Source organism: Melospiza georgiana, chromosome 1 (assembly GCF_028018845.1).
Source record: "Melospiza georgiana isolate bMelGeo1 chromosome 1, bMelGeo1.pri, whole genome shotgun sequence".
NCBI classification, from domain to species: Eukaryota; Metazoa; Chordata; class Aves; order Passeriformes; family Passerellidae; genus Melospiza; species Melospiza georgiana.
In genome coordinates this window covers 55,061,939-55,089,334 of record NC_080430.1, presented here as the reverse complement: position 1 = coordinate 55,089,334, position 27,396 = coordinate 55,061,939, and the positions used below count along the sequence as shown (strand labels likewise).

Genomic DNA, 27,396 nt, shown 5'->3' with positions numbered 1-27,396 from the left:
CAGGGGGTCTCAGTTTATTAGGAGGATTGAGGCAATACCTTAACAATTAAGGTAATATCTTTGAAAGATAAAAGTCTGCCAAGGGAGGCAGAAACCCTTCTGGAACAGAAGGAAGACTTCTCCCTCCAAATTATTGTAACTATGAAATTATGGGGATTAAAGAAAAAATAAAGAAATAGAAAATATAGAAAATATAGAAAAATATAGAAAAAGGAATAACAGTTCTTTATTAGAAAATAGACCAGAACAGGACAAACAAGGACACAGTAACAGAAGTTTCCGACGCGCTGAGCAGTTTTGCTCTCTGGGTGTAGTTATGATTGTCGCCGGCAGGGGGCGCGGCGCGCTGCGGGCTGCAAAGCCGTGGAGCCCGACCCGGGCCGACGGCAGCGCTGGGATGGGAGCGCTGGGATGAGAACGCTGGGATGGGAGCGCTGGGATGGCAGCGCTGGGATGGGAGCGCTGGGACGCGAGCGCTGGGATGGGAGCGCTGGGATGCGAGCGCTGGGATGGGAGCGCTGGGATGAGAGCGCTGGGATGCGAGTGCGGAGCTGCCCATGGGGCGGTAGCAGGGAGTGCTCTGTCTTTTAAAAGGGTACTGCAAACTCAGGCTGGTGGCGGGGGTTCTTAGTGCTGGGCATTGCTGAAAAGTCTGAGTCCGCCGGGGGTAAGAATGCTCTCGCCAGCAGCGAGCGCGGGCAGGGGAGCAGGTGGAACTCGAGCTGAGCTGCTGCATGGACAAGGAGCCAGTGAGACTACATGGCTCCCGGCGGCACACCACGCGACAGCTCCCGGTCTCAGAGTGGATGAGAAAAAAACCCCTGCCAAACCCCTGTTCCTCTCGTCAAAAGGATTTCGTTAGTATGCCAGCGCTATCAGCCACCTCCCTTTAACTTTATCACCGACCATCCATCCTCGAGGAGCCTCCCGCTTCTTCATGATGGCAATGGGAAAAATTCTCTAGAAAGCCTAAACCCATAATAGGTAATAATGTAGTAGGAAGTCCATTATATCTGTTGTTTTTGTTGCAGTAGTCTGCTAACACCCATGAAAATTTTTCTTGAGGCAGAGAAGACTCAGTCAAAAGTGACTGCAGAGTGACTAATATGAGAACAAAACGTATTGTGAGATGAAGCCCCAGCCTCTCATCACCATAAACCCCTTACAGTCCCCAACTCCCAGAACCCTGACACCTGTACCCAATATGTTTTAACTGTGGATTTAGTGGTCCACTGTGGAGTTAGTGGCAGGGTTTGCTACCTCCTTGCCTCCCAGCAGGGAGCACTGTCTGGGTAGATGAGAAATGTGGCGAGGGCTCATCAGAAGGGAAAACACAACCAGACATCAATGCTCATATAAGAGTACCTGGAACACGAAAGACCAAAGATCCATTCTCCAGAGAGGTTTCTCCATAATGTGAGAGTTATGCTGGACAGAAGTCCGATATCAGTCTAAAAGCCAGAGAATGGGACTGGAAGCTCTCTTTTAGATTAGCTCCTTGGTCTGAGCACTGGCTTTGTCACACCTCACTCTCAGACAGCCAATTTTCCTTCTGAAGTACATAGGACAGGCACTTGGACTGTATTCCAGGCTGTGCACCTAAACCCTGAGCACCTAACCCAGGTACCTAAGGTCTACACTTGCCCTAGTCTCCCTCCCAGTAGTAAATATTGTACCACAGAGCCATCTACAGAGCAGAGATAAGGGACCAACTGTGTTCTGACACCCCTGTGGTGAAAACATTCAGCCAAGTTGCTTTTACACATGTTCCAAGGCTGTGCTTTGTCTCTGCATTAGCAGACTGTTACATTTCTTATTACTTTGTCTTGGATAATCCACATATTAACCCAGAGTAATGCCCATTGAACTTACTGGGACGTGGTGTAGTAAGGTAACCAGAAAACATTTTCCCCAGAAATTCATGGCAGGAATGGTTATGGAATTTGCTGTGAGGTAATTAAAAAAAAAAAAAAAAAGCCCATATTGCAGGAAGAAGCAGCTGGCCTTAACACTTCTGTGTTTGATGAATACATGGCTTGAACAGCTTTCAGTGAAGCATTGCAGACGTGGGACCTCTACGACGGAAATGTGGCCCCTTTCAAACATGGAACAGCTATTTGTGTCTTATTGCGCGTCCTCTATGGTCCTGTCCTTAGCTGGAGGGGACACATGATCAGGTTTCCCTTCTTTGTGTAGGAGTGACTGGTGAGTTGCAGTCAGGAATATTATGCCTTCAGCTTTGGAAGAACCACTGGACACTAAATGTATCCTTTGGCACCTTTTAGAGTTCTAAAAGTTGATATTTTTCACAGTTTAATTGATGCATTACCAGCTTTGAGTGGTTTTTTTTTGACAGCACTGTCTCATACCTTAATCATAATCACTTTGATAGTTCACCAAGGTTTCTTAGCACTCTTAATGGTGTTGGGTAGAAAGAAAAGCAAATCTATTGGTCTGAGTCATGTGGAGAGCTAATCTGCCAGGAGTCTGAGCTGCCTCTCTTGCTTGGAGATTATTTGACTCCTGAAACCTGACAGCCCTTTGCTTTCTGACCCAGGATTTCACTGGAAGACCTTTGCTGAAGGAAGGATTTTTATTCCTGCCAAATCTTTCATTCAGAAAGCACATTCAGAATGGATGTGCTGTCTGGCTGTTGCTCTGTCCTTAAATTTGCCTAAAGGAGTGTGTCAGAGTTTAGAGAATGGCCTTTTGCAAAGCTTTCTGAAGGAAGTGGATTTTTTTCCCCAAAAAGTAGAAGCCTGCAGAAATAGAATTGTCAGCCTAGGGCAGAAGTCTTCATAACCCTTCATTGGCCTTTGTAAGCCTATGTTCAAATTCTATGTGTTTATTAGCTGTTGGCAGACTGCAATCATCCTTATGTAGATCTTTCTCATTTACAGCTACATGTGAGAAGAATGCATGAGAGGGTTTCTGTATCACCTGTTGTAGGTTGTTTTGATTGTTGAGAAGTCATTATTCTCACGCATGTGTAAGTAATAGTACAATATAGAACACAAAATTATTGTAACATGATAAAGAATATGCAAATGTCTTTACACAAATAAATTCATTTGTGCCGATGACTTCTTTGTACTCTCATGGCAAAAGTCTATTGTGTTCTATCTTCCTCTTTTCTGGAAGCACCAGATTGCCTGTAACCATTTCTGTAGTACTTGCATTAATTCTGCAGCTCTATAACAGTAGAGCAGCTGTAGTAGTGCTCATGCTTGTAGAAGCTTGAAATCAATGAGAATTAGTTGTGTAAGATAAGTACTTGAGAAGTCATGTCTTTCAAGTTTTAGCAAAGTCCCAACAAGAGAAGTTTACACTTGATAGATAACATCTAACTCTGTCCTGCCTTTAGGACAGAGGTCCTGCAGCCCCTGAGTTATGGGGTAGCAACAGTCCCTACGTATCCTAAACATGCAGTTAGGCCAGGGTGTGTCAGTGAGCTTCACCGTGGTGTTCAGAAGTAACTTAGGCATGTGGTTTTCTTAACTTTTTATTTGTATTAAAAGGAAATGGTTTAGAAGCCTACTGTGTTTAAAGGCTGTGGTCTAACTGTCCTCAGCTAATCACCCACTCTCATCACAGCCCACCTCCTCTCAACCAGTTGTGACTGGTTCAGTTTATAGGGTTTTTCCACTGCATAACCAAACCTTCCTGTAAACAAATGCCCCAGCACCCAGAAGCCTTTAAAATCTACATTTCCTCTTATTTGTGCTAAATAAATAAGAATTAAAATCTTAGTAGGAGCTGTTTATGTTTGTATAAACAAACTTAAGGCACATGTGAACTGCTGGAAGGTGTAAAACCTGCAACCAAATATTTGAAAAACCCCTGAAACTGAGAGGTGATGGTTCAGGGTTGCATATAGGTAAGGGGTTTCCTGTGTATTCTCTCTGTTTTTCTGAACTGCATGGACAATATTTTTCAGTTTTGTGTTGGAGACACAAAGAGTGGACTTGGGGATCATATAGTGAGAGAGCTTGGTTCCTTAATGCAGTCAAACATTTGTCTAGCAGAGACAGAGGAGATCCATGTAATACCCAGGTAAAATCCATGATGCTGCTGAAATCTACAGTTACTGCATTCCAAAAATACCTTTGTAGCTGTTTTTTTTTAAATTTTGATTGGAACCAAACCTTAATAAATAACAGCATGAGATCCCAGGTATTTCTCAGAGTTTAACTGAAAACTGCAAATCACAACTTTCTTCACATTGAAGAGCAACACGGCATTGAAGGCAGTAATTAGTTGCTTTGCCATTAGTAAAATAGCTGTGCTTGTTAGAACTCAGCCTCTATGTTTTCTTTCCCTTATGATAGCATGAGCCCTAGGAGGTAGTCCTGTTATGACAACATTTTCCCTTGGCATGGCTTAGCTGTGTTACAAAGATTAGCCTTCTGTTTTATAACAGAAAAGATGTCACAAACTAGTATTTATTGTTCCATGTCAAAGTGTTCCTATTAACACATTGAAATGCAGAAAAGTGATGTTTTAAGGACTTTTGATTTCCTGAGAAATTTATATGAACAGAGAAAATTAATCAGGTTTTCTAGACATCTTTGTACAGGCTGTGGAAATGCTAGAGAACAAACACAGGCTTCATAAAGACAGCTGGAGGAAAGCTTTTATTGCCATCACAATTACAGACACAGTGAATGTAAATGCTGCAGGGGCATATCTCCAAAACCTAGGGCAGTCTTTTGCCCAAAACCAAGCAAGTGACTTATCCCAATATGTCTACTTCCTATTTTTCCACATAAATTTGAAAGGAATTGATGTGTGGAACTGGGAGATTAAGAGTTCAAAGTCTCTGAGAATTTTTCTTCCTTTGTGAAAATCAGAGATTCGTACTTGTAGTTTTGGTCAGTTTTAAAAGGTGTCTTTAAACAAGGTGATGATCATGATCATTGTGATAGTTTTCTTTTTTTTAAAATTACAATGGGCAGATTTTCAGACTGTGTCATTGGTGGATTTCTTCAATTTCTGCACATGTGCACCTTAGAATTGCTTTTATTCTCATCTGACTTCTTAATTCAAAATTCTTTTGTTCACTTTTTAAAGTTTAGTTTAATTGTCTATTACAGCATACAGCTTCAGAAAAATTAATTCCTCATTTGTTGGATACATGAGAGTTGCAACAAGTCACTGAAAGTAAAAATTAACCAAACCTGTGAATTTACTGCACATTAGGAATGCTCCTAATTAAGCCTTAAATGCAGTGACAAAACACATCTGTGCTTTATATGTCAAAAGTGCTGTTATACCCCCAAGCTTCTGGATGCATAGCTACTTCTGACTTGGCTACCTTCTTCATTTTGCAATATGGACTTGGATTAAAATGCATTATTCCTATTGCCTATCTTTAGTCAATATTCAGAAAAAAATTAAGAAAACAAGACTGATATAGAAACACTAGCAGTAAAGCAAAATGAGCCTTTATGCACTAATAACGTAAAATTATTTTGGATTTTTTTTTTTTTGCCGTTACATCTAACACTGAGAGCAGGGGATTCTATATGGATAAATGTACTGCTAAGCAAATTGAAGATCAGTTTGTAGCCTTTCTTAAAACAGCATTTATGCTTTCTTTCCTCGGTGCTTGGTGTAATCCCACATTCTGTAGATGAAGAAGAGTATGATAATATTGTACATGGAGCTCTTCAGAAGAAGGATGATGTATACTAAATATGCTGTCCTGTGCATTAACTGATCTGTAACAAATAGACAGAAAAGTCTTGTTTAATGTCAACCTTGTATAGCATTCTAAAAATGGATAGAAATGAAACAATGCAGTCAGTTTACAGCTGCAATTACATTGACACCAGTACACAGCATAAACACATACAAAATCTGTTCTTTAAATGGCTTTGCACTGCTAATGAGTTCTAGACTTAGTAGGCTTTCAGCACTAAACTGACTCTCAGTGTCACTGGGTTGTACTTCCTTGTAAAGACAAAAGCATAACTGTAGTGCTTCCAGCAGTTAGTACAATGTTTGTTTAAATCCTTTTGTGTTGTATTTATTGAAGATAATTGCTGATGATGATTCTTCCTAAATACCATTCAAGCAAAAAAAGAAAAAAAAATTGTTCAAAGTTCTGGGCAATTGCTAGGCTGATGTAGCATCAGCCAAAATGTTTAACTACTCCAAGATTTTAAAAACTTGGTGGTGCTTAATGCAGGCTAATAATCTAGGAGCCCAAACAGCATCTGTAGCATCTTACTAAAGCTATCTGATTAAGGTAGGAGAGCCCCTAATAAGAAGTTAGTTAAGAGTAGAGCTGAAATGTTTTTGAATTGCCAATCCCATACTTGAAAGATTTCCTGCATACTACTAAAAAAGATAAATTTTGTGATGCTCAGATAATATTTAGCAAAATCTAACTCTTGCACGACATGAATCACTTTCCCACCTTTTAACACATTAAATTACCTCTACTAAAAACTGTTCTGCAGTCCTCGTCCTGAGAAGCAGTCTTCACAGAATCTTCTGGAAAGAGAGTTTAAATGCCTCAGTTAGGCTTTTCTTTAATTTTAACAAACATTAATTGAGAAATAGGGGAAAAAAGAGGCTGTACAGGAACAAGGCTGGGAAAATGGGAAGTTAGTATTAAATAAAAAAATGGAGCCTTAAGATGGGCCGGCAAAGCAGATATTCACAAGATATTTATTTGCAGAGAGAATTTGAAGAGGAGAAATGCTCAAAGAAGTGGCTGGGTATTTGTTGCCATAAGTGGGAGAAGTGTCTTTGCCCTTTCAGGAGTGTGCCCATTAGGCTGTTCCTTGGCAAAGTCCTTTTATTTGGAACAGGAGTCAGTTTGACCACCTGACCTTGTCAGTGAAGAAGCTGAAGTCCACTTGCTTTCACAACCTGCTGTTCTCAGAAACGAGGAATCATTTACATTGGAAGAGACTTCAGTCAATATGTTAATATTTTAGTGGTTGTTTAACAGAAAAGAACTACTGAGAATTCCCCTACTGGGAATCTTGGTGCTGTTTTTTTTTTCTCTAAAATACATCCTTTTTGTTCTTGAAGTAGCAAATTGGAGTTTGTTCTTGGTCATGTTGTTTGTATGCATTGATACAAACATTAAAGACATTTATATTGCATCTCTAAATACATCCTCAATCTAAATAAGCTTAAAATATATTTTTGTCAGAATATATTTTGAAGGTTGAAACGTAATTGTTGTTTATGGCCATGGTCTCACTCATTGGAGTTAGGCTAATTTTTAGCAAGTTAAGCAGAGATGGGTATGGAGAGAAGATTAATCTAAACCAATTTAGACAACTTTTTTTATAGATGATTTGAACAATTTTCATTGAGTAGAAGTTAATTTTTCTTTAAAGTTGCATTGTCTTTCAGATTTGGCTTTGCATAATGAATCCTTCCACAATTAAAAACAAAATCTTATTTTTATACGTGGCTATTAACTTACTATTTCTGGATTGTGGGTAAGAAACATTTTTAAACTTGCTATCAGTAACCTAATTTTTAACTTCTTACTTTTTTATAGCTGTGACTAATGTCAGAGGGTGTCAGAGGGACTTACACCTGTAAGCTATGAGAGGTAATACTGTTTCCAGAAACTTCTGTAATATGGAAAGTAACAGACATGTTTCAGTGCAGATCTGTTGTACCTGCAGATCTGATGAGGTTCACTACTTTAAAATAACTATTATTTTTCTGTTACAATGGGATGCTTACTTGTGGACCATAACACAGGCTGACATACTTTTCCTAGGAAAACTTCTGGTAGTTTCTCAAGTTGGGTACTTTAGCTATTGTGCCTAGGAGCACAGATGTCTTCATCAATAATAGAAAGCATTATTACTCTAATTTCATAGAAAAGAAAAATGATGTTTATAATAGTACACCAAATTACATTTTTAACATGTGGAATATACCTTGTGTTGGCAGTGAAGTACTTTTCTCTTCATGCTCATATTTGCAGTAGTATTTCTTGTCTTTACTCTCTGCTGGCACGGTTAACCAACTGGCAATTGAGTATTCCTCCTCTTTTGTGGCCTGCCAAGCGTCGCCTTTTACTACGTTGTCTGTTACCTCCTTTTCGTCTTCAGTCCATGTCACCCTAATAACTTCTGGGTAGAATTTCTCAATAAAGCAAACATACATGATCTGATTTTTATGTTTTGTCTGCAGGATTTCAGAGTTCTTTGGGGGAGAACTTCTTTTATCTGGATGGTTATTGATGAAGAAAATTAACAAAACAGAAAGTTGGAAGATTAGTAGTGTACAGCAAATAAATACACAGACAAAAATAAAAATTCTGAAGAGCAACAAAATAAATGCCTTATTAACAAATATTAATATGCTTGTAAAAATGTAAATGCTCTTTTGAGGAACATTAAGAAACTGAAATACTGTTGAATATGTCAATAGCTGTTAATGTCACTTAAAACTGAGTTAGAAATCTTCAGGTGGCTACTGAAGTGCCTATATCCCACAACCTTCCAAGCAGTTCTGCTGTCAGAGTGTATTTGACTGTTTAAGTCTCTGAAAATTATTAAATAATAGTAATATTTCCTGAACAAGCTTCATGTATTCAATAAGAAGAATTTATTATTGCTTTACAATATTTATGCAAAACAAGTACATTAAAATTTTGTCCACAGAATATTAAAAATAGATCACCTACCTTTAAAATCTTAGCAGTCTCATGACCCCAGTATAAGTCCCCACTGCTATATAATGAACACCTGCTACATCCATTAATTTTTAAAAAGCCAATATTAATTTTGTAATATTTTTTAGGTTGTGAGGGAAGGGAAGATAACAATGATTGCTCTGTTTTTAAGGCATTCCATGTATTTGCCAGGTGAAGATTTTTATCAAGACAAGAGAATGGAATCACAAAATGCCCTAGACACCAAAGGCTGGCAATGCTATTCTGCCATACTAGATCTGTTTAAATGATTGAATTAAAACATCTGAAAATTTAAAACCAATACTAAACGAAAGCAGAAGTACATGCTATAGCAGGATAACATTGTCACATCTAAACAGTAAATCTAGGCAGACTTGTCTGCATAGATGTTGTGCTTTGGGGAAAATGCTCAGTATGAATATAGATTAATATATTTAAAATTAAAAATGAGCTGTTTCCACAAGTTTATTTCACCTAATCTCCATTTCATTTGCCATTCTGGATTAAGCCTGGATGCTCTCTGGATTAGGAGGAGACAAAATAATCCAGGTATTGTCCACATTGAAATGACATTTTGATATTATTTAAATGTATAGTAAATTTAGGGGTCTGATTTAGGTAAATGTTAACTTCTGCAGTGACTGCATAGGCAGTGCTCACAGGCAATCATTTCTGCCTATGCTTAACTACAAGTGAAGGCTGAATACAGTTTTCAAAACTGACTTTTACTGCATAGAAAGTACTGCCTAAGACTATTTTTGAAGGCGGCAGAGACATTTTAGGTGTCCCTTTATCCCACTTTTTCTCTTGAATTCCTATATAAGTCTCTGCCACTGAATTTGAGCAAGTAGATGTATGGGGTTTAAGTTGTGGCTGACTGATCGATGCAAATTTAATGCATTAAGAGAAAATACATTACTATAAAATGCATTTTTGCCAAAAACCTTTCACTTTTCTTTAAACGATCTGGCTGTTCTAGAAAAATCTTCTATATTGCATTCTCCCTGAAACAACTAACTGATCCTTGAAGTATTTCAAACTTGGTGTTTAAATACCTACCTACCTACCTACCTACCTACCTACCTACCTACCTACCTACCTACCTACCTACCTACCTTCCAAAGAGTGTCTACCTTCTGTATAATAAAAATTTCCTTCATTTTAAAGATGCCATTGTGGACTGAGTTATGTTGTACCAGAAATAAAGTTGCTGACAACTTTATGGTTCTCTAACATTAATTTAGGAGTTAATTTCATCTTCTTTATGCATCAGTCCTCCCAAGGATGAAAAATTAATTTCTAAAGTTATCTATTTGTTCCAGAGTCATATATATGTTCACAAGATCATGAAGTAGCTCTTGTCTGAGTGATATTGCACTCTGCAAAGCTTCATGAATATTTTAGAAGTTTCTTTTAGATTTTCAAAGTTTAGTAAGTTGTTCTAGCTAATTTCAGTACATATAATAGTTTGACATTATTCTCTTAGGATATCAAGTTTAAATGGAGAGGTGAGAGAGATTCTTCCAACTGCTAGTTCATCCTGCTCATTTGAGAGACTTCTGTTATCATAGAATAATTTCCACCTCTGGAATTGCCACTGTCATTCCATTTACTGTAAAAACACCCTAGGTATGCAGTTTACATGAAATACCTACATCGTGCCACAATACTGAGGAAATGCATTGCTTGAATAATTGCAGCTGTGTGCATGCATTGAAGTGTTGCTTGCATGTGTATGGGTAAATGGATTGCAGTGGAGAACTGAAAGAATTAAGTTTTGCATCTATCTATCTATCTGTCTATCTATCTATCTGTCTATCTATCTATCTAATCTCCCTATCTATACCTTTTTATGTGAGAAAAAATTCTTTGCATGCATGTTTCAGAAAAAAAAAAAAGATGAAAACTTGTAGAATTGGCTGTAGGTTTTGATGTATTTTCAGGCTGATCTGCAAAGTCTTTGAAGTCAGCAAGATAGCTGACACTGAATTTTCTAGGCAAATTATCTGATTCTGAAGAATTTTAAAGTATTGAATTTGCACTCCTCTGTCAGTTTTGATTCAGGTAAACATTGAAAAATGTTGTGGTTTACCTTGTTAAACAGTTTTCTAAGGCAGGTTTTAAGAGATATATAGATGTTACTTTTACACATAAAATAGAGATATGACTAGATATTTCTTAAGCTAAGATTTGTCTTTTCTATTGTATAACACTGCAGCAAGGCTGTAAAACACTATTCAAACTATAAACTGGAGTTAGGTTCATAACCAACGAGCTATTAAAAAATTAAGTTCAAAATATATGTTTATATAGATTAGCTGTCAAAAGTTTTCTTAATGAAACTCCTCTACAGTTTCTTTATAAGTATTTTTTCATAAATGAGATTTATGAAAAAAGTCACTGTGTTCTTAAACTGAAATTTTAATTCTCACTAACCGGATGATCCTACAAAATGGAGTAATTTTATACTGACACTCAAAGCTCCTCTGTTCCACTCCAAGCCAGTGGGACCTGAGGGCACTCAGCACACTCAGCTCATAAGCAGCATTCTTGTCCTGCTTGACAGCCACTTCAGGGATTATAACTGGTAAAGATACAGCATAGTCCTCACCTATGGTGAGCCTTTCCAGATACCTTAAAGAGCTGTCAGCCTTCTTTCCAAAGCTTTCCTATTGCAAAACTTTTAAAACATAAGACTGTGAAAAAACTTACTGGAGACAATGATTTTTGCGCCAGAACCGAATACCAAATTCCCTCCCACACTGGTACATTCCTTTACAGAAACGGCCATCTGAAGGATGGATGACATACAAAGGGACCTGGACAAGCTCAAGAAGTGCTTCCATGGAAATTTCATTATGTTTAACAAGACCAAGTGCCAGGTGTTCCACATGGGCCGGGGCAAGCCCTGGTATCAACACAGGCTGAGGGATGAACAGATTGAAAGCAGCCCTGCTGAGAAGGACCTGGGGGTGCTGCTGGATGAGAGGCTGGACATGACCCAGACACAAATGTGTCCTGGGCTGCATCAAAAACATGACCAGCAGGGCAAGGGAGGGGATTCTGCCCCTCTACTTTGCTCTGATGAGACTCCTCCTGGAGTGCTGGGTCCAGCTCTGGGGTCCCCAGCACAGGACAGATACTGACCCATTGGAACAAGTCCACAGGAGGCCAACACATTGATTAGACCTCTCCTGTGAGGAAAGGCTGAGAGAACTGGTACTGTTCAGCCTGGAGAAGAGAAGGCTTTGTGTCACCTAATTGCTCCCTTCCAGTACCTGAAGGGAGCCTATAAGAAAGATGGAGACTTTTTTACAAGATCCTGTAGTGATAGGACGAGGGGGAATGGCTTCACACTGAAAGAGAGTAGCATTAGATTAGATCTTAGGAAGAAATTTTTCCTAAGAAATCAAATTAAATTAAAAGAATTCTTCCTAAGAAATTTACCACTGTGAAGGTGGTGAGGCACTGTAAGAGAGTGTTCAGAAAAGTTGTGGATGCTCCATCCCTGGAGGTATTTAAGACCAGGTTGGATGGAGCTCTGAGCAACCTCATCTAGTGGAAAGTGTCCCTGGCCACAGCACTGGGGTTTAAACTAAATGATCTTTTTCAACCCAAGCCATTCTATGATTTTGGCCAGTAAAGTACCAGATTTAACAATTATAATATGAACAACAAGATTCTCTTGATTTGGCTTTGTGAATGTAAAATATCTGGATTCAATCTCACCTAATGCTGCTATTCATGAAGACCCTCATCTTAAATCCTGGTTTCCTCAATTTCTTAATTTTTAAAAGTTCTTAAATATGAAATAACTACAGCCCTTTTACTCAATTAATGATTCAAAAGCCTTGGGCTCATAAAGACAAAATCTTACAGAATTATAGTGATGATTGAAAATAATTTATTTCAAACTATATATAGGAAAAGCATGGCAACTACCTGATTAGGTAGGTAAGAGTTTCCACTAAAAGCAACATGCTTATTATGCCACAGATATTTCCAGTGAATTATAGGTATGATTTATTTAGTCCTTCTGGAGTAAATCATTAAACCAATCTTCGCTTGATATGTTAATATAGGTTTATGTATTAACCAGGCTTAAAACTCTTCCTCTGCCTTGTATTTGTTTAGGATTCAGGATAATGGCATTTAAAGCACATGTGGGAAATGGGAAAAAATATTTTTGTCTGCTACTTTCCATTAATATAAATGCCTCTGCAAGAAAGACAAAAAAGGATCACTTCTTCATTAAGCAATTATTAAGCAGTAATTCACCATAATAAATGCTGAATAATTAATTAATTTGTTAAGCAGTTATCAAGCAATGAGAAGAACATTTGGAGGTACTAATTTATTTCTAATGGTGAAGTGTCATGTATGTGATAAAATACTTATGAATAAGTTATTTATCTTTTTCCAGCCTATTCCAAAAGGATTTTTTGCAATGTCCATTGCATACTGTTCTTTGTATCTGTATTAGAAAGAGGTTTTCTTTTTTCATGCTTAATTCTCAGCTGCTTGATTCACTGCTAATTCCTTCAGTACAGCTGGAGGAAAGAATGAGGTCTCTGAAAATTATTACAGACCATTTTCCACCAGATTTCTAGGAGAACTATGATCAAAAGTGGCTTGAAATAGGTTCTTTTTAGGCATGTTTGTGATCCTAAACCACTGCATTACAAATACAAGGATGAGTGTAGGAATGGTGAGCTGGGAAGGAAAATCCTGCACAAGGAATGGTGCTGGCTGAGGTTCTAAGTGGACTGAGTGACCTCTGAGATAGTATAATACTCATCTACATGACCACTCCAAGCTCCTATAGCTTATTTCATGAACAATAAATGTACAACTTACCTGAGACAATGAGTTTTGTACCTGAGCCGAACACCTTGTTGTAATAACCAGTCACAGTGAATAAAGCCTTTACAATATCAGTGCAGCTCAGCTGTGTTTGCATGGGTATATAGTACTCTTTAAAGAGAATCAGATTTGCTGTATAATCAATTTTTAGATGCTAGGGAAGCGAAAAAGGAGCAGTCACCCAAAATAAACGAAAGTTTAAAAAAATGGAAAAATAAAGTAATTTGCTCCTTATACACCCCCGTAAGATCAGACCCAGAGCTGGTGAATATTATATAGAGATCTGAGGAGCACGAGACTATTGACCAATATTTTTGTTATCAGTAACATGAAGCAAAACTGCATTGATTGGAATCAAAATTCCCGCTAACAAGATACACCATTTCAGCTGGACAAAATTAGACAAACTATTTTCATCTCAGATGCTTAGCTGAGCCAGATTATGGGCAAGTATCACAGCACCTAGGGTTTACTTGAGGCAAAATATTTTGAATAGTAGTAATAACTGATAATAAGCAGTTTCTGCAAAACCTAGGAAGAGAGAACAGCCTTCCATCTCTGCCTGTCTTAAAGGTGAAACTTACTGTTCTGGGCATATCTGAGATAACTCATTTTCATTCACAGTCAGATACAGTCCAAAAGAAAAATGTTTAGCTTTTCAAAGAATATGTGTAACACAGAGGTTGGACATATTATTTTCAGAATGAATTAGGAATATCACGAAGGTCAAATGTGCATATCTAGAGATAAAAAACATTTCTCTGTTCTCCAAATGCTGTCTTTGCCATATTTAAATTCATTTTTACATAGAAAATCATAATGGGATAAGTTATAGGTCTCTGCTGCAATAGCTGTTGTGTTTCCCCCATTTCATGCATAAATACAGAACAATTGTGTTCTGCAAATGCAAATGCAAATGCTGTTTAAGGGGAAATCCTGCAAAGTATTCAGAACAGTTAGAATTAGAGAGAATTAAAATAGCAGAGCACTTCATGCCAGCCAATATCTAGCTGTATTAAAAAGCATTTTAGAAGTAGTCAAGTTTTACATTTTGTACTTACTTGAAACTCTAAGTTCAGTTCCACTTCCAAATATTTTGACATCAGGATCCCACAGTCTGATAATCCTTATCAATATCTCCTGCACTGCGCTTTTCTTGCATAGGCTACAGAAAAAGTCTCTCTGGTTTAGAGGCTAGTGATAAATCTGACTGAGTGCTTTAGCTGAATTTTCAACTTTGCTTAGAGTGTCATTTCTAGAAATACTTTAATTTTTGTAGTGAGTAAAAAGTTCTGAAAATTTTTGGTCAGAGTCATGGATAGAAAACATTTTAAATTTCTCTGCAATTCTCCCCAGCAGTTTGCAATTTGAATTAATTATAGCCACCTTGATAATGTCATATAGTTTCTGAGTAACATACTCTTGGCATTGCTATATGCTTTATACTGAAAACAGCATTCATCCTTTTGATTGCATAGCTTCACCACAAGTGAAAATAATACAAATACAAAAGTAAACCAGTTGCTTTCAGTACAGTCAGGATTAGAAATTTATTGCACTCAGGGAATTTTTATTCCAAATCAATTTAGACCACTTCTGTCAATAAGAAACTTTTTCATTTCTCACATGCAGTTCTAGGAGTTAACTTTCAAGCAGTTCACTATTGTTTCCTAGAACAGGATGAAACCATCCCAATATATAAATCTACCTACCCAACTGGGGCACCATGTGCTGTTCACAAACAAAATATGATTTAACAGGGACAAAATAATTTTCCCCACAGTCTTTCATTCTTGATTATCCAAGAACTTGAATGATTATCTGAAAATCTGTTCAATGATAATGGTACTTACCAGAGACAACTAGCTTTGTTCCCGTGCCGAAGTATTTGATCCACGTGCTCCACACTATGTTTTGACTTTACAATAAGCCAGCATGCTCTCTTGATGTACCATTGATGAAGAAAATCCCAACTTTTCCCAATCATTCATGGGAGTCTGCATGAAGACCAGGTCCCTGGCTGCTGGGAGGTCATCAGGAATTTCAGATGTGCATCTGGATATTCAGCCGATAGCTAATGTCCTTCAGAAAAAACCTCTTTCCTGTTAGATAACCCTCCACCCAATGTCTTAGAACTAGATTATGAATTCTCTTCGATTTTAGACAGTAAAAAAGAACACAAAGTTCTGCATTAAAATAAACATGTACCTTCAGATTAAAATCCTGCTCTTTACCAAAGGTGTCCACCTGCAGTTACGTGATATCAAGTACTACTAGCATGGAGTCAATTTTCATTGTTGGAACACAGAAAACAGAAAGGAAGGAAAGCCAAATGCACTGTGAAAGTGTCTGTGTGCTGCATGTGGTCCCAAGAAAGTGGTTATTGTCTGCCCATCTCTTGGAATCACTCCAGGCTTTGCTGCAGCAACTCACTGGCAGCTTCTTATATAACAACCGGTGGGAAAAGGAGGCTTTTCCTTGAGTGGGTTTTTTTATAAAACAGCCCAAGATAACATCAGAGGAGTCACTACTACTGTCAATCAAACAGCCCGCATGCTTAGTTTGGCATTTAAAATAAACTGAGTTAGAGTTTACTCCTGGGATCTCTTGTAGCATACTGACTGCAAAATTATGTTCAGAAATTACTATTTGTGGCGAGAGAGAGGAACTAGAGGGTGAAGGTCTTTCACCTGAAGTAGGTGAAAAAACCCCAGTGGTCTACTTTGAAATCTTCTGAACAGAAACACCCTAATCACAACCACAAATCAAGGGCAGGAGTGACGTAGACAGAATTACACTTACTGGTGCTTTTCCTGCTTCACCCTTTGACATGCAGTGAAGGAAACCACCTCAGTTCTGGCCAGACAGTGTTAATTTTTGCAGTAGATGGGAGACTGCATGGCTAGGACACACAAGTTACTCTACATAACCTCACCTTATTGCTGGATGTGGGGGAATGAAGTCATTTCTGGGGGATAAGGTGATTACTTGACTGACAATATGTCCTTCTGGTCAAGGACATGTGGCAGAGTGAGCAGTTGGGTAATACTGGTTCTGGGCTGGAGGGAGCAGTCAGCTAACGCCAGTTTCAAGCAATCAAATGAGAATCATGTTGTATGTTACACACTTCATCATTAACATTGTTGCTGTTATTGTTTGGGTTTTATCTCATTGCTGTTTATGGTAAATAGCTCTTATCTAAACCCATGATTTTTGCCTTCTGTGCCTTCAATTCTAATCTCAAGCTCTCCACAAGAGAGTAGGGGGAGCTAGCAAGTATAACATGGATTGAAGAGCATGGGAGCACTACACTGGGGAGTACCACTCCTAAGCCATGACAGCCTTACTTGGTGTTCAAATGGAGTATGAAACGTTGAGATAATGACAGGTCTGTCCAGAGATGGTTAAAAACAAATTTGCTCGATCTGTTCACATGGTTGTGGTACCTAACACAGTATGTGCTCCTTTGTGTGCTCTTTTTCAGGGCAGGGAAAAGGATCAGGGTTTCTTTGTTCATTTATTGGGCAATATTAGCTAATGACATGACAACATCAAAGTCAATGAGGAACATTTGGGATGTGTATTCAGTGTTGCTCTCCTACCCTTACCTTGGGCACAGCCTTTGGGGTTCTATTAATAATCATAGCCAGTTTGTGGAAGGAGGAAGAGAGGATGATTTTCCCAAGATTTTCACCCCCCTTTTCTGCTTCAGGCCTGTTACAACAGCTTTTGAGAATTTTGAATTTCCCTTGGGTGTTAAAGAAAGCATATTTTTGTTGCCAGATCCCCTCAGTGCGGCCTGCACCATGTTTAGAGTCAAGACAGAGATACATAGGGGGTTATTCAGAGATCTAACTTGAGAGTGGATAGTATGAGTGACATGAAAGGTAGGAGATAATGGGCCAGTTTTGAAGGATTACTCTGCTCCAATGTTTTGTAAGTTCACCCACCCCTGACATCTACAGCTTTGGGCTAGAGTGAGATGAAGGTTTTGCTCTAAGGTTGCAGGAGAAATCCCCTTATGGTGAGCAAAACCTCACCCCCATTGTCCCCTGTAAGTTCATATGTAAAATGATTACTAGAAAGTTCTTTGTTCCTCCTGTTGTTATTGGTTTTTATTTGCTGCATTGATATTAATATTCCTAACCCCAGTTTGTGATTGGTACCTTGTCCCTCATATTCCTCCCCTAACCTATCCTATATATATCACTGATCCTACCCTGCCCCTTGCCTTTTTAGTGCACCCTATACCCTGTTTGCAGTCTCTGCTCTTTGTTGTTTTTGCTGATTGAAACTATCTCTTATTTTCAGGTCACTAAGTCATGCCCGTCTCTGTTTATTTGCCATGCGAACTTTCTCCGAGTAGTCCTGAGGTGACATCTCCAAATAGTCCTGACATGCCACCCAGGCCTGGTGTGCCACACTGCAGGACACTGGCAGAGGTGTAACTTCCTGCAATGTGCCCTGCCTACTCTTTACTGGACATAGTTCAACACCAGACAGCACCCTCAGGGGGGAGAGGAGGAAAACAGAACAACAGGCACTGTGGCCACTCAAACTGCAGCTGAATGACAGGAATAACCCATGCTAGTACAGAAGAAGAAATCCAAGACAAAATCAGTTTGTTTAGTGAGGGATGAAAAATAGGGCCCTGTAGTGGTTTGTTAATTTTAGATTTCGCTAATTATGAGATTTTCTGGTTAATGCACTAAGGAGTGTGGTGGGTTTAGTGTTGGCTAATCACTAATGCACTCACTTGTTGTGAGATAGGATTAGGAAAAAAGCAAAGCAGGCTCAAAACTTTAAAACAGTAAAAAGAAAAACTTACTAACGGTAATTAAAAGAAAGAGTAATCAGAACAAAACCTTCAGAACACTTCTCATCCTCTCACAACCTTTTCTTTCTTGCTGACAGTGTAAAGAAAGAAAATTTAAAATTTCAGTCAGCTTACCACCTCTAGAATAGTCTTTCTTCAGTTTATTTAGGGAGATAAGTCCTTCTTGTTAATGTCATGGAGACTTCGCTACAAGAAAAACTGTTCTCTCATAGCTCTAGTGAATAGCAGCCTCTTGGAGAAATTTGTAATTGTGAACTCTCTCTCATTTTTCATAAGCTTTTTTCACAGTTGTGTTTATGGCTATGTTAACTTATGGGGTATTGTTTTAAAGATCAACTGTTTAAAGGTAAAAAGTCTCATTATCTATCTCTAAAATTATCTTTATCTTTAGGAGCAGAGATCTTCTTTTCTTCTTGAGGGCACAGGACTACTCTTCTCTCCTCTGTTCAAACTTCTCAGGATCACAGCTACTTTAACATCTGCTTACTTTAGTATGGAAGCTTTTGCTCAATATCTACAATTTGAACATCTCTCTATACCTTTATGTGTTATAGGGAAAAGGATTCTTTCTCTATAGCTTTATAAGAGGATTTCAGCCCCAAGATCAAGGCATTTTCTCATCCCTCCCATCTGGGACTTGACTTCCTCTTCACTAACTTTAGTGTTTTTATGTTGCTCTTTTACATATTTGCATCTTGCTCTTTTTTTTTACTCAAGAGAGGATTAAGGAACTGAAAGAGTTAACATCTCACTTGAAGTTTGTATACAGTTACCTAAACTACGACTAGAAGGGCAGCTAAAATGTAATCAGTCAGTCTGAAACTCAGCAGCAACACACCAAAACAGGAGGGAGAGGGTGTATAGCTTCTCTTTCCCCCCCTCCTAGTACAATAGTTGTACTAGTAGAATCTAATCTGAGCCGTCTCGGCCCAGGCTGTTCCTGAAAGTTAACAGACTCAGGTCAGCCCCAGGATAGTACCAAGATGTTAGAAATTGCAACCACAGCCTGACCTCCGACACTCCCTCCCCGGATCAGCAGCCCATAAAAAGCCAGCAAGCGTCCAGCAGGGAGAAAGGAGGTGGCCCCGCCCGGCCTGGCCTAGCTAAGACAGGGGCTGGGGCCTGTTACCTCTTTACCCACCAGAAGAGAAAGAAAGTTTTTACAAAATTTTCCATATTTAACATGTGTTTTTCACAGAGGTGTGTACAGCTTCCCAGTAGTTCGGTAGACTGTCAGATACACGAAAGCTTTTACATCATATCTGTAGATGCCTCTCAGGCAAAACCCCTACAGGAGCTCACAACAGGAGGAAGAAGCAAGGCCAGAGATAGACACTAATCCCTACTCCAGGTGAGCTGTGAGATATGTGAAAAGATTTCAGCTGCCAGTCAGGAGAGCCCTTGGTGACCTTCCTGCTCTGATGCTGGGAAATCCTGGCCCACAACATAAAAGTAGAAGGTAGTGAAGCCAAGCAGCTGAGATGCTTGTTCTGGGATCTGAGCGTTGGCAAGGGGATTGGGAAGAGGACAGAAACTTTCAGCCTCTGAAGGCATCTCCTGTCAAGTGGAAGGGAAAGGATTCTTTCATTCTCTCAAAGATGATCCAACAGCGTACCCAAGAAGCTGGAATACCATGGAAAAAGGTATCCAGTACCTGAGCGAATAAGCTGTGCTGAAGGTAACCTTTAGGGATTCAAATAACAAGCAGTCCCTTGTCCAGTGTACACAATGTATGTGGCAGAAGCTCTTGTATGGAGCTTGCCATCATCATACACCAACCCTCTGAAATCCTTTTCATTGATGACAATGAAAGAAGAAGAAACACTGCTTCAGGTGATTACCTGAGTCTAACAATATGTTCTTCTTTTTTCCTCCCTTCCAACCTAAGCCTTGGCTGTGGAAACATTGCCCAAGGCTCTGGACAGACTCAAAAGATTCAAGCATGTTAGAGAGGAAATGTCTGATGTTCTGCCAGTATGGACCACAGTCTCTTCTACTGGGAGCATGCAGCTCCCTGTTCAAGAGTGAGGTATGTACCACAAGGTAACCTAGAGGTGGTTTTACTTGTATGACTACAGAGAGGACATGAGGAAGCACCTCTGCCCTAGCAGCACAAGTACATGAGTGTGCTGGTTTAAAAACACAGGTGGAAAATTAAACCCCATTTAAGCTTCTCTTTCCCCCCAAACCCCCACTTAGAGAGAGACTTAAAGCAGAGATTCTGAGTTAAAAAACATTTACTTGAGAAAAAAACACGAATCAAATAAGAAAAATTACCAGTAACTATATTAAAGTACACAAAACAAAGGTGATTTACATACAGAAGGTTATTCACCAAGACCCTGCACAACCTGAGACAAAGAAAGTGAGACCTGGCCCCTCCTCCCATGCACTGGGCCATACAGCTCCTGGGAAACTAGCTAGGGAGTCTGAATAGGAGCTATGCTGCTGAAAAATGCTGGCTCCATCAGTTGCAGCAGTGGTCCCAATGCAGGAGTCCCTTTCCCCAGGGCAGTGGTTATCCCAGTAGTGGTCCTGGTGGGCACTACAGCTTGTATTGGGGTTGTTGGCAGCTGCAGAATTAACAGCAATAGTAGCAGCAGCTGTGGCAGCAGCAGCATTTACCCCTTTTGGGTTTCTCATGGCCTTGTGTTTAAGGGAACAGTTTATTCTTTCCCATGCCCAAGGTGAGACTGACTGCTTCCAGTTTCTGATGCAGCTTGCTCAGCCTTTTCTGCTGCAACCAAACTCCAGCCATGATGTAAATGGTATGGAATTAAACAGTGTTAGAAACTCCACCGTTCTTTTTTAGCTTTGTACCCAGGACAACCTCTGCAGGAAATTTTTCAAGGATAAATGCCCCTCCACTTTGCAGTGGGCAAATCCTCAGACAAAATAGGAGGGCTGATGTTACTTCTCATCCTCTTGAAGGGACCTCCAGTTCATGTTTACAAGAACTGAGAAATGAGTACTATAACCAGAAGTAGAGGGGACTCCAGCCAGGTGGAGAAAAGGGACAATCAGATCTATTGGACTGTGTGAATCTGATGGCCTGACGCAAGACTGCAAGGCTTTAATTGACACTGGCACACAATGAACCCTGATGCCATCAAGATCTATAGGGACAGAATCTGTCTTTATTACTGGGGTGATAGGCACATCCCAACAGCTGACAGTACTGGAAGCTGAGGTGAGCCTGAATGGGAACAGAATGCAAAAAGACCCCATTCTAATTGGGCCAGAGGCCCCATGTGTCTTTGGCCGAGATTACCTTGGGAGAGGGTATTTCAAGGACCCAAGAGGGCATTGTTGGGCTTTTGGGATAGCTGCTGTGGAGACAGAGGAAATTAGACAGCTGAACACCTTGCCTGGTCTCTCAAAGGACCCTTCTGCTGTGGGACTGATAAAGGTCAAAGAACAACAGGTACTGATCACTGCCACAGCAGTGCATCATCAGCAATACTGCACCAACCGGGACTCTGTGACCCTCATCCATGAGATGATTCATGAACTGGAGAGCCAGGGAGTGGTCAGTAAGACTCACTCACCCTTTAACAGTCCCATATGGCCAGTGTGTAAGTCCAGTGGAGACTGACAGTGGACTATCGGGGCCTGGCTGAAGTCACACCACCACTGGGTGCTGCTGTGAAAGACAGGCCGGAACTTCAGTATGAACTGGAGTACAAGGCAGCAAAGTAGTGACACCATGGACATTGCTATTATGTTTTTCTCCATTCCTTTAGCAGCAAAGTGAAGGCTACAGTTTGCTTTTACCTGGAGGGGTGTCCAGTAAACATGGAATGGGCTGCCTCAGGCATGGAAACAGCCCCACTATTTGCCATGGACTGATCCAGACTGTATTGGAAAAGAATGAGGCTACAGAATACTTGCAATACAATGGTGACATTATTGTGTGGGGCAACACAGCAAAGGAAGTTTAAATAGAAGAGGAGGAAGAAGCCTTACCATATAACCAGCTACTGGAAAATGAAAAGTGATACCTTCTCTTTACTGATGGCTCCTGCTGTATTGTAGCAATACACTGAAAATGGAAAGCTAATATATGGAGTCCTACACGGTGAGTCAAAGAAGCTATTGAGGCATAGGGTGGATCAGGTCTATTTGCAGAGCTGAAAGCTGTCTAGCTGGGTTTAGATATCACTGAATGAGAGAAATAGCCTGTGCTCAACCTCAACCCTTACTCATGGATGTTAGTAAATGCTCTGTGGGGTGGATGGAGAGATGCTAAAAGAACAATTGGCAGTGTAGAGGTAAACACATCTGGGCTGCTGAACTGTGGCAAGACATCACTGGTACAGAAGTTGGTTGGAGAAGTACCTCATGTAAATGCACAAGTACCCAAGAGTTGGCCACAACAACAGACAGGTGGAATGGGCTGCCAAAATTAGTGTCTGAGATGGATCTTGACTGGCAATGATGAATTATTTCTGGCTCACTGGACCCATGACACCTCAGGTCATCAGGGAAGAGATGCAACAAACAGATGTGTTCTTGATCAAGGGGTGGACCTAATCATGGGCATTGTCTAACAGTTTATCCACAACTGGGAAACACGAACTGCAATAAAGCAGGCCAAGAGGGTAAAGTCTCTGTGGTATGGGGAACCGTGGTTGAAATATAAATATGGGAAGTCTGGCAAATTGCTTGCATCACACTCCTGCAAACACAACAAGGCAATTGCTACATTCTTACAGCGGGGGAAGCAACCACTGGATGGCTGGAGACCTACCCTGTGCCTCACACCACTGACAAGACCACCATCTTGGGCCTTGAAAAGCAAGTTTTATGGCAATGCGGCATCCCAGAAAGAAATGAGTCAGACTTATTCTAAAAATGGCCTCACAGACAGCTGGGCCAGAGAGCACAGTATTATTGAGTGGGTGTATCGTATTGTCTCTCATGCATCAGCCTCTGGGAATGTCAAAGCCTCCACATATCAGAGAAGGGGATAAAGTCTCATGGTGCATATGAGGAATATATGTTAGAGATAGACAATTTGGATTAGTCCTGCCTCAAGCAAAGGGAAAGCCATCCATGAGATTTTTTTTGGAGAAGGGCCTGGGTGCACATGGTGGGTAATGCAGAGAGATGGGGTGTTGTAGTGTGTTTGTTAAGTTTATTGTATTACTCCCCCCATTTTATGTATTGTTTCCCCGTTTAATGTAAATGGTTCTGCCCTCCCCAGTTTTCCCACCGTAGCTCTACCGTCCCTTATGTTACTATGGTTACCCCTGCCCTTGGTAATGTCTAAGTTATATAATTTCTCCTCCCCCTTATCTCCTTATAAGTAAACTTTTCCTCCTCCCTGGGCCCAGTCAATCACCCCCCACTCCTCCTAGCTTTCCAGAATCTTCTTCCCTCTGGGGGTTGTGGTTGGCTGTGGTCCTGGGGCCCCTCCTTTACTTTGTATTTATTGGATTCCCTGTTATGTCAGTTATGTTAAGTTCATCCCTTCACCCTTCCCTATTGGCTCCCTGTAAATCCCTCCCATATACACCCCCTTCCTTTATAACCTCACTTCTCCCTCCCCTCATGGCCATTCCCTGGTTGATGCTCCTCGGTTGGCTTCATCAATAAACTGACCTTCTCCCCCAGTGAGAGTGCTACTCCTTTTTCTCGTCCCATCGGCAGCGAGCTCAGTCCGCAAGCCAGCTCAGCCTGAGGCCTATAGACGCCAAGGGGGGCTGGCAGTTAATGCAGCAGGATGTCGGCCATTGACCCTCTGCTAGCCGGACGCTGCCCTGTTGGCCACATACACCTCGCTGCGATGGGGAAATGCAATTTGTCCCTCAAGGGGATTTGATCTTTTGGTAAGATAAGTCTGTAATGTTGAATTGTATAATATTGATTGCTGAATGACACTGCCACTGTATGCCATAGCCACCTTGGACAACGAGCGTGGACTGCCCCAGGTACACCAGGTCATGATCTCCCGATGCAGCTTGCAACCACCCAACAGCACACCAGCCCTCCTGCCCTGGAAGACACCTAGGACAGATAGAATCCACAGTCATGGACTAAATGAACTCAACAGACATCTTGGAGGGACGGCCATTGACTACAGAAATTATATTCATACTTTTGTATTTATATGGATATGTGTATATATAAACATAGCTGGAAGGTGTAGGATCTGAGTATGATATAGATGGTATAGAACCAGGAACAGATAATGTCCTGGCTTTGGCCAAGACAGGGTCATTTTCTGCAGTAGCAGGAGGGGCACCTGTGTTCTACACCACCTTGTGTCACTGATGGGCGCAGGGGAAAAGGGGGTCTCTCTTGGTTGGGGAAGCATGGCAGTGGTTCATGTTTTGCATGGCTCTGTGTGGTGAGTTTCTGCACATTTGCCTATTTTTTGAACACTACTATTAGTATTGTTGCTGTTACTGTTCCTTTTCTTATCACATTGCTGTTTCCAGTAAACTGTTCTTATGTCAAACCAGGATCTCTTACTTTTCTGCCTTCAGTTCTCCTCTCTAGCTCACTGCAGGTGGTAGGGGGAAGGGGAAGTGGGAGTGAGGGAGCAGCACAAGGTTTGCAGTGATTCAGTGGGAACACTAAATTGGGGGATACCATTCCTAAACCATGACAATCCTAATTGTTTTAACATGAAATGGATGAAGAAAATGATTATAAGCAGCACATCATCAGCTCTGGTAGGTAAGACATTGCAAATCTCTAATTTGAACTGATCTGTGTGGAATTTCGTGGTAACTGAATTAGAGTAGACAGGGTTTACAGTTTTTCCAACATCTTACAGTTGCTTACATGTACAGCAGGGAATATCACATGGTGAAGCTTTTTCTCAAAAGTGCTAGGCAGTGGCAGGCATATAATTCCCACCACTGAGGTACTTCCTTCAGCACACTGTATTTCTTCTCTGCCTACTCTTTCCTATGGAGAAAAGTGGCCAGACTAGAAGATTACTGCTTCTCTGTTTGCTCCCCTAAAGACTGCCAGAATTATGCCATGGATGTGTAAAAGCACCAAAGAAGCAGGTAAGTGTCCAGTATTTAGGTGCTAAGCTTTAAGGCAGTGAAGATTTCCTTTGCCCTTAAAATATTAGGTGTGTGTTGAAGACAGGACTGCTAATGATAAACCAGACTTTGAGAAGGACATCTGCGCGGGATTACCCACTCTTTTGGAGTAGCAGAAAAAGGTTGGGCTTTTCAGCAGCTCACTCAGATGCAGTGAGAAGACTGGTGAGGTGGCACAGTTACAACCTTGTGGTTCAGATGTTGCGGGTGTTTTTTTGCCTTGATGATCTTTGTGTTTCTATCACAGTGAGGATCCCAGTAGGCACAGTAGTAAGTAGCAGCATCATCTGGAATTACATCTTTTATTGTAAGAACACACCGCTTCTGGACAGAACTTATCTCAGTCATGTATCTGTTTGCTTGAAAGCCACTTTCAATGGCAACTCTGCCTCCTGAAACAAACAGAAGCCTCTCTGGAGCGTCACCCTCCTTCTGCTTATACCAGTGTATGACGATGTCATCAAAATTTGCCTCTAATGTTTGAATTTCACATGTCATCCGTGCACTTTTTTGAAACTTGGTGATGGATATAGGACTCTGCATGGGAATTTCCTGTGCAAATCCATCTAGAAAAGAGAAGAGGATAAATTATGTAATTAGCTGGAATTCAGGGATTTGGAAAGATGCCTGTTATGGATGCAAAGCCATGGGTGCCTGTGAGGAAAGGTAGGAAATTAAGGCAGTACTTACAAGACCAAGAGGCTGTGGCCACAAACACTACGAGCAGCAGCATGTTTGCTTGTCACGCTTCGCTCTCATTGAGATTCAGAGGAGGAACACAGGGACTCCAAATGGGAGCCGTTTTATACGGAAGGAGGAAGTGGCTCTCTTGAACAGTCTTGAGTGATGAACTTTCTGTGTGCAAGCAGATGGGGTGTTTTTGCAGAAAATCCTCTCCGGACTGTCAAACATTAAAATTGGTAAAAAGGCTGTAGTCCTGTCTGCTTTTCAAGTAAATATGGGAAATATTGATAAAATCCAAGGATTGTGGCCCTATAAAACTCAGTCAAAGTGACTGAGAAAAGATTGCAACCAAGAGGAGGTCCAGATATGTATGGTGGAGTGAAGGTTTCAGCCTGGAGGTTACCCTGGTGGGCAGTGATTGCATACCTCACCTGAGAGGTGCAGAGAGGTGCACAGTGCCAGAGCAGATGAGGACTGCCTTTTGCTGCTCCAGCTTAGTCACCTAGATGCAAGGTGCAGAAGTGCCCAGGGTGCCCCTGTGCTGGTACTGCCCTCCACCAAAGCTGAAGACCATCAACCTGCAGAGACTGCAGTGACTGCAGAAGCTTGACTGTTGGGACTTGCCTTTGCTTTGATTTGGGGTGCGGGAGGAAATGCACAGCCGCAGGATTTCAGTTTCATAGCTTAGCTGACATGCAAACAATTCTTGGAAAAAAGGCTGGAAAATAAAAGAGAACACCTGTTGTCAACAGCCATTGCAGAGAGACATCTTGATGAGTGGGTTTGATGCTGTGGGGTCTTCCCTGTGACTGATGAGCCCAGGCTGATCCTCCTCCACCAAAGGCTACATCTTTCTTGCTCCCAACTTTCCATCTGGTCTCAGGGGTCTGGGATACCTGAAGGCCATTTTATGGGTAAATGCTGAGGCAAACGAAATACTGAGTACCTCAGGTTTTTCCATGTCATACATCACCAGTTTCCCTGCCCCATCCAGCAGCTTTCCCTAGTGTTTCTTTTGCTGCTGCTGTATTTAGAATCCTTTCTTGCTCCCCTTTACCTCATTTGCCAAATTCAATTCTAGCTGCAATTACTGCTTTCTTAAGTCCATTCCTGCATGGTTGAACAGCAGCTCCATACTCCTCCTGGATCGCCAGCCCCTGATTACATCTCTTTTATACTTCATTTTTATGCCTGATTAAAGTCAGCAGCTTTTTGCTCACTCTTGAGATACTCCTCTGCCGCCTCTACTTGGTTTCCTAGGTGTCAGACTGGAC

General features: G+C 40.7%; 1 protein-coding gene across 1 annotated transcript; it reads right to left on the bottom strand.

The window, feature by feature from the left end:
* Positions 1–5,586: 5,586 nt before the first annotated feature.
* On the bottom strand, positions 5,587–26,171 carry LOC131081850 (immunoglobulin kappa light chain-like). The gene is made up of 7 exons (XM_058021259.1): positions 26,129–26,171; positions 25,684–26,004; positions 16,263–16,270; positions 13,535–13,568; positions 7,917–8,207; positions 6,442–6,498; positions 5,587–5,720 (listed from the first exon to the last, which is right to left on the bottom strand). The coding sequence occupies exons 1-7, from the start codon at positions 26,169–26,171 to the stop codon at positions 5,587–5,589; spliced, it is 888 nt and encodes a 295-aa protein (XP_057877242.1).
* Between the last annotated feature and the right edge of the window lie 1,225 nt (positions 26,172–27,396).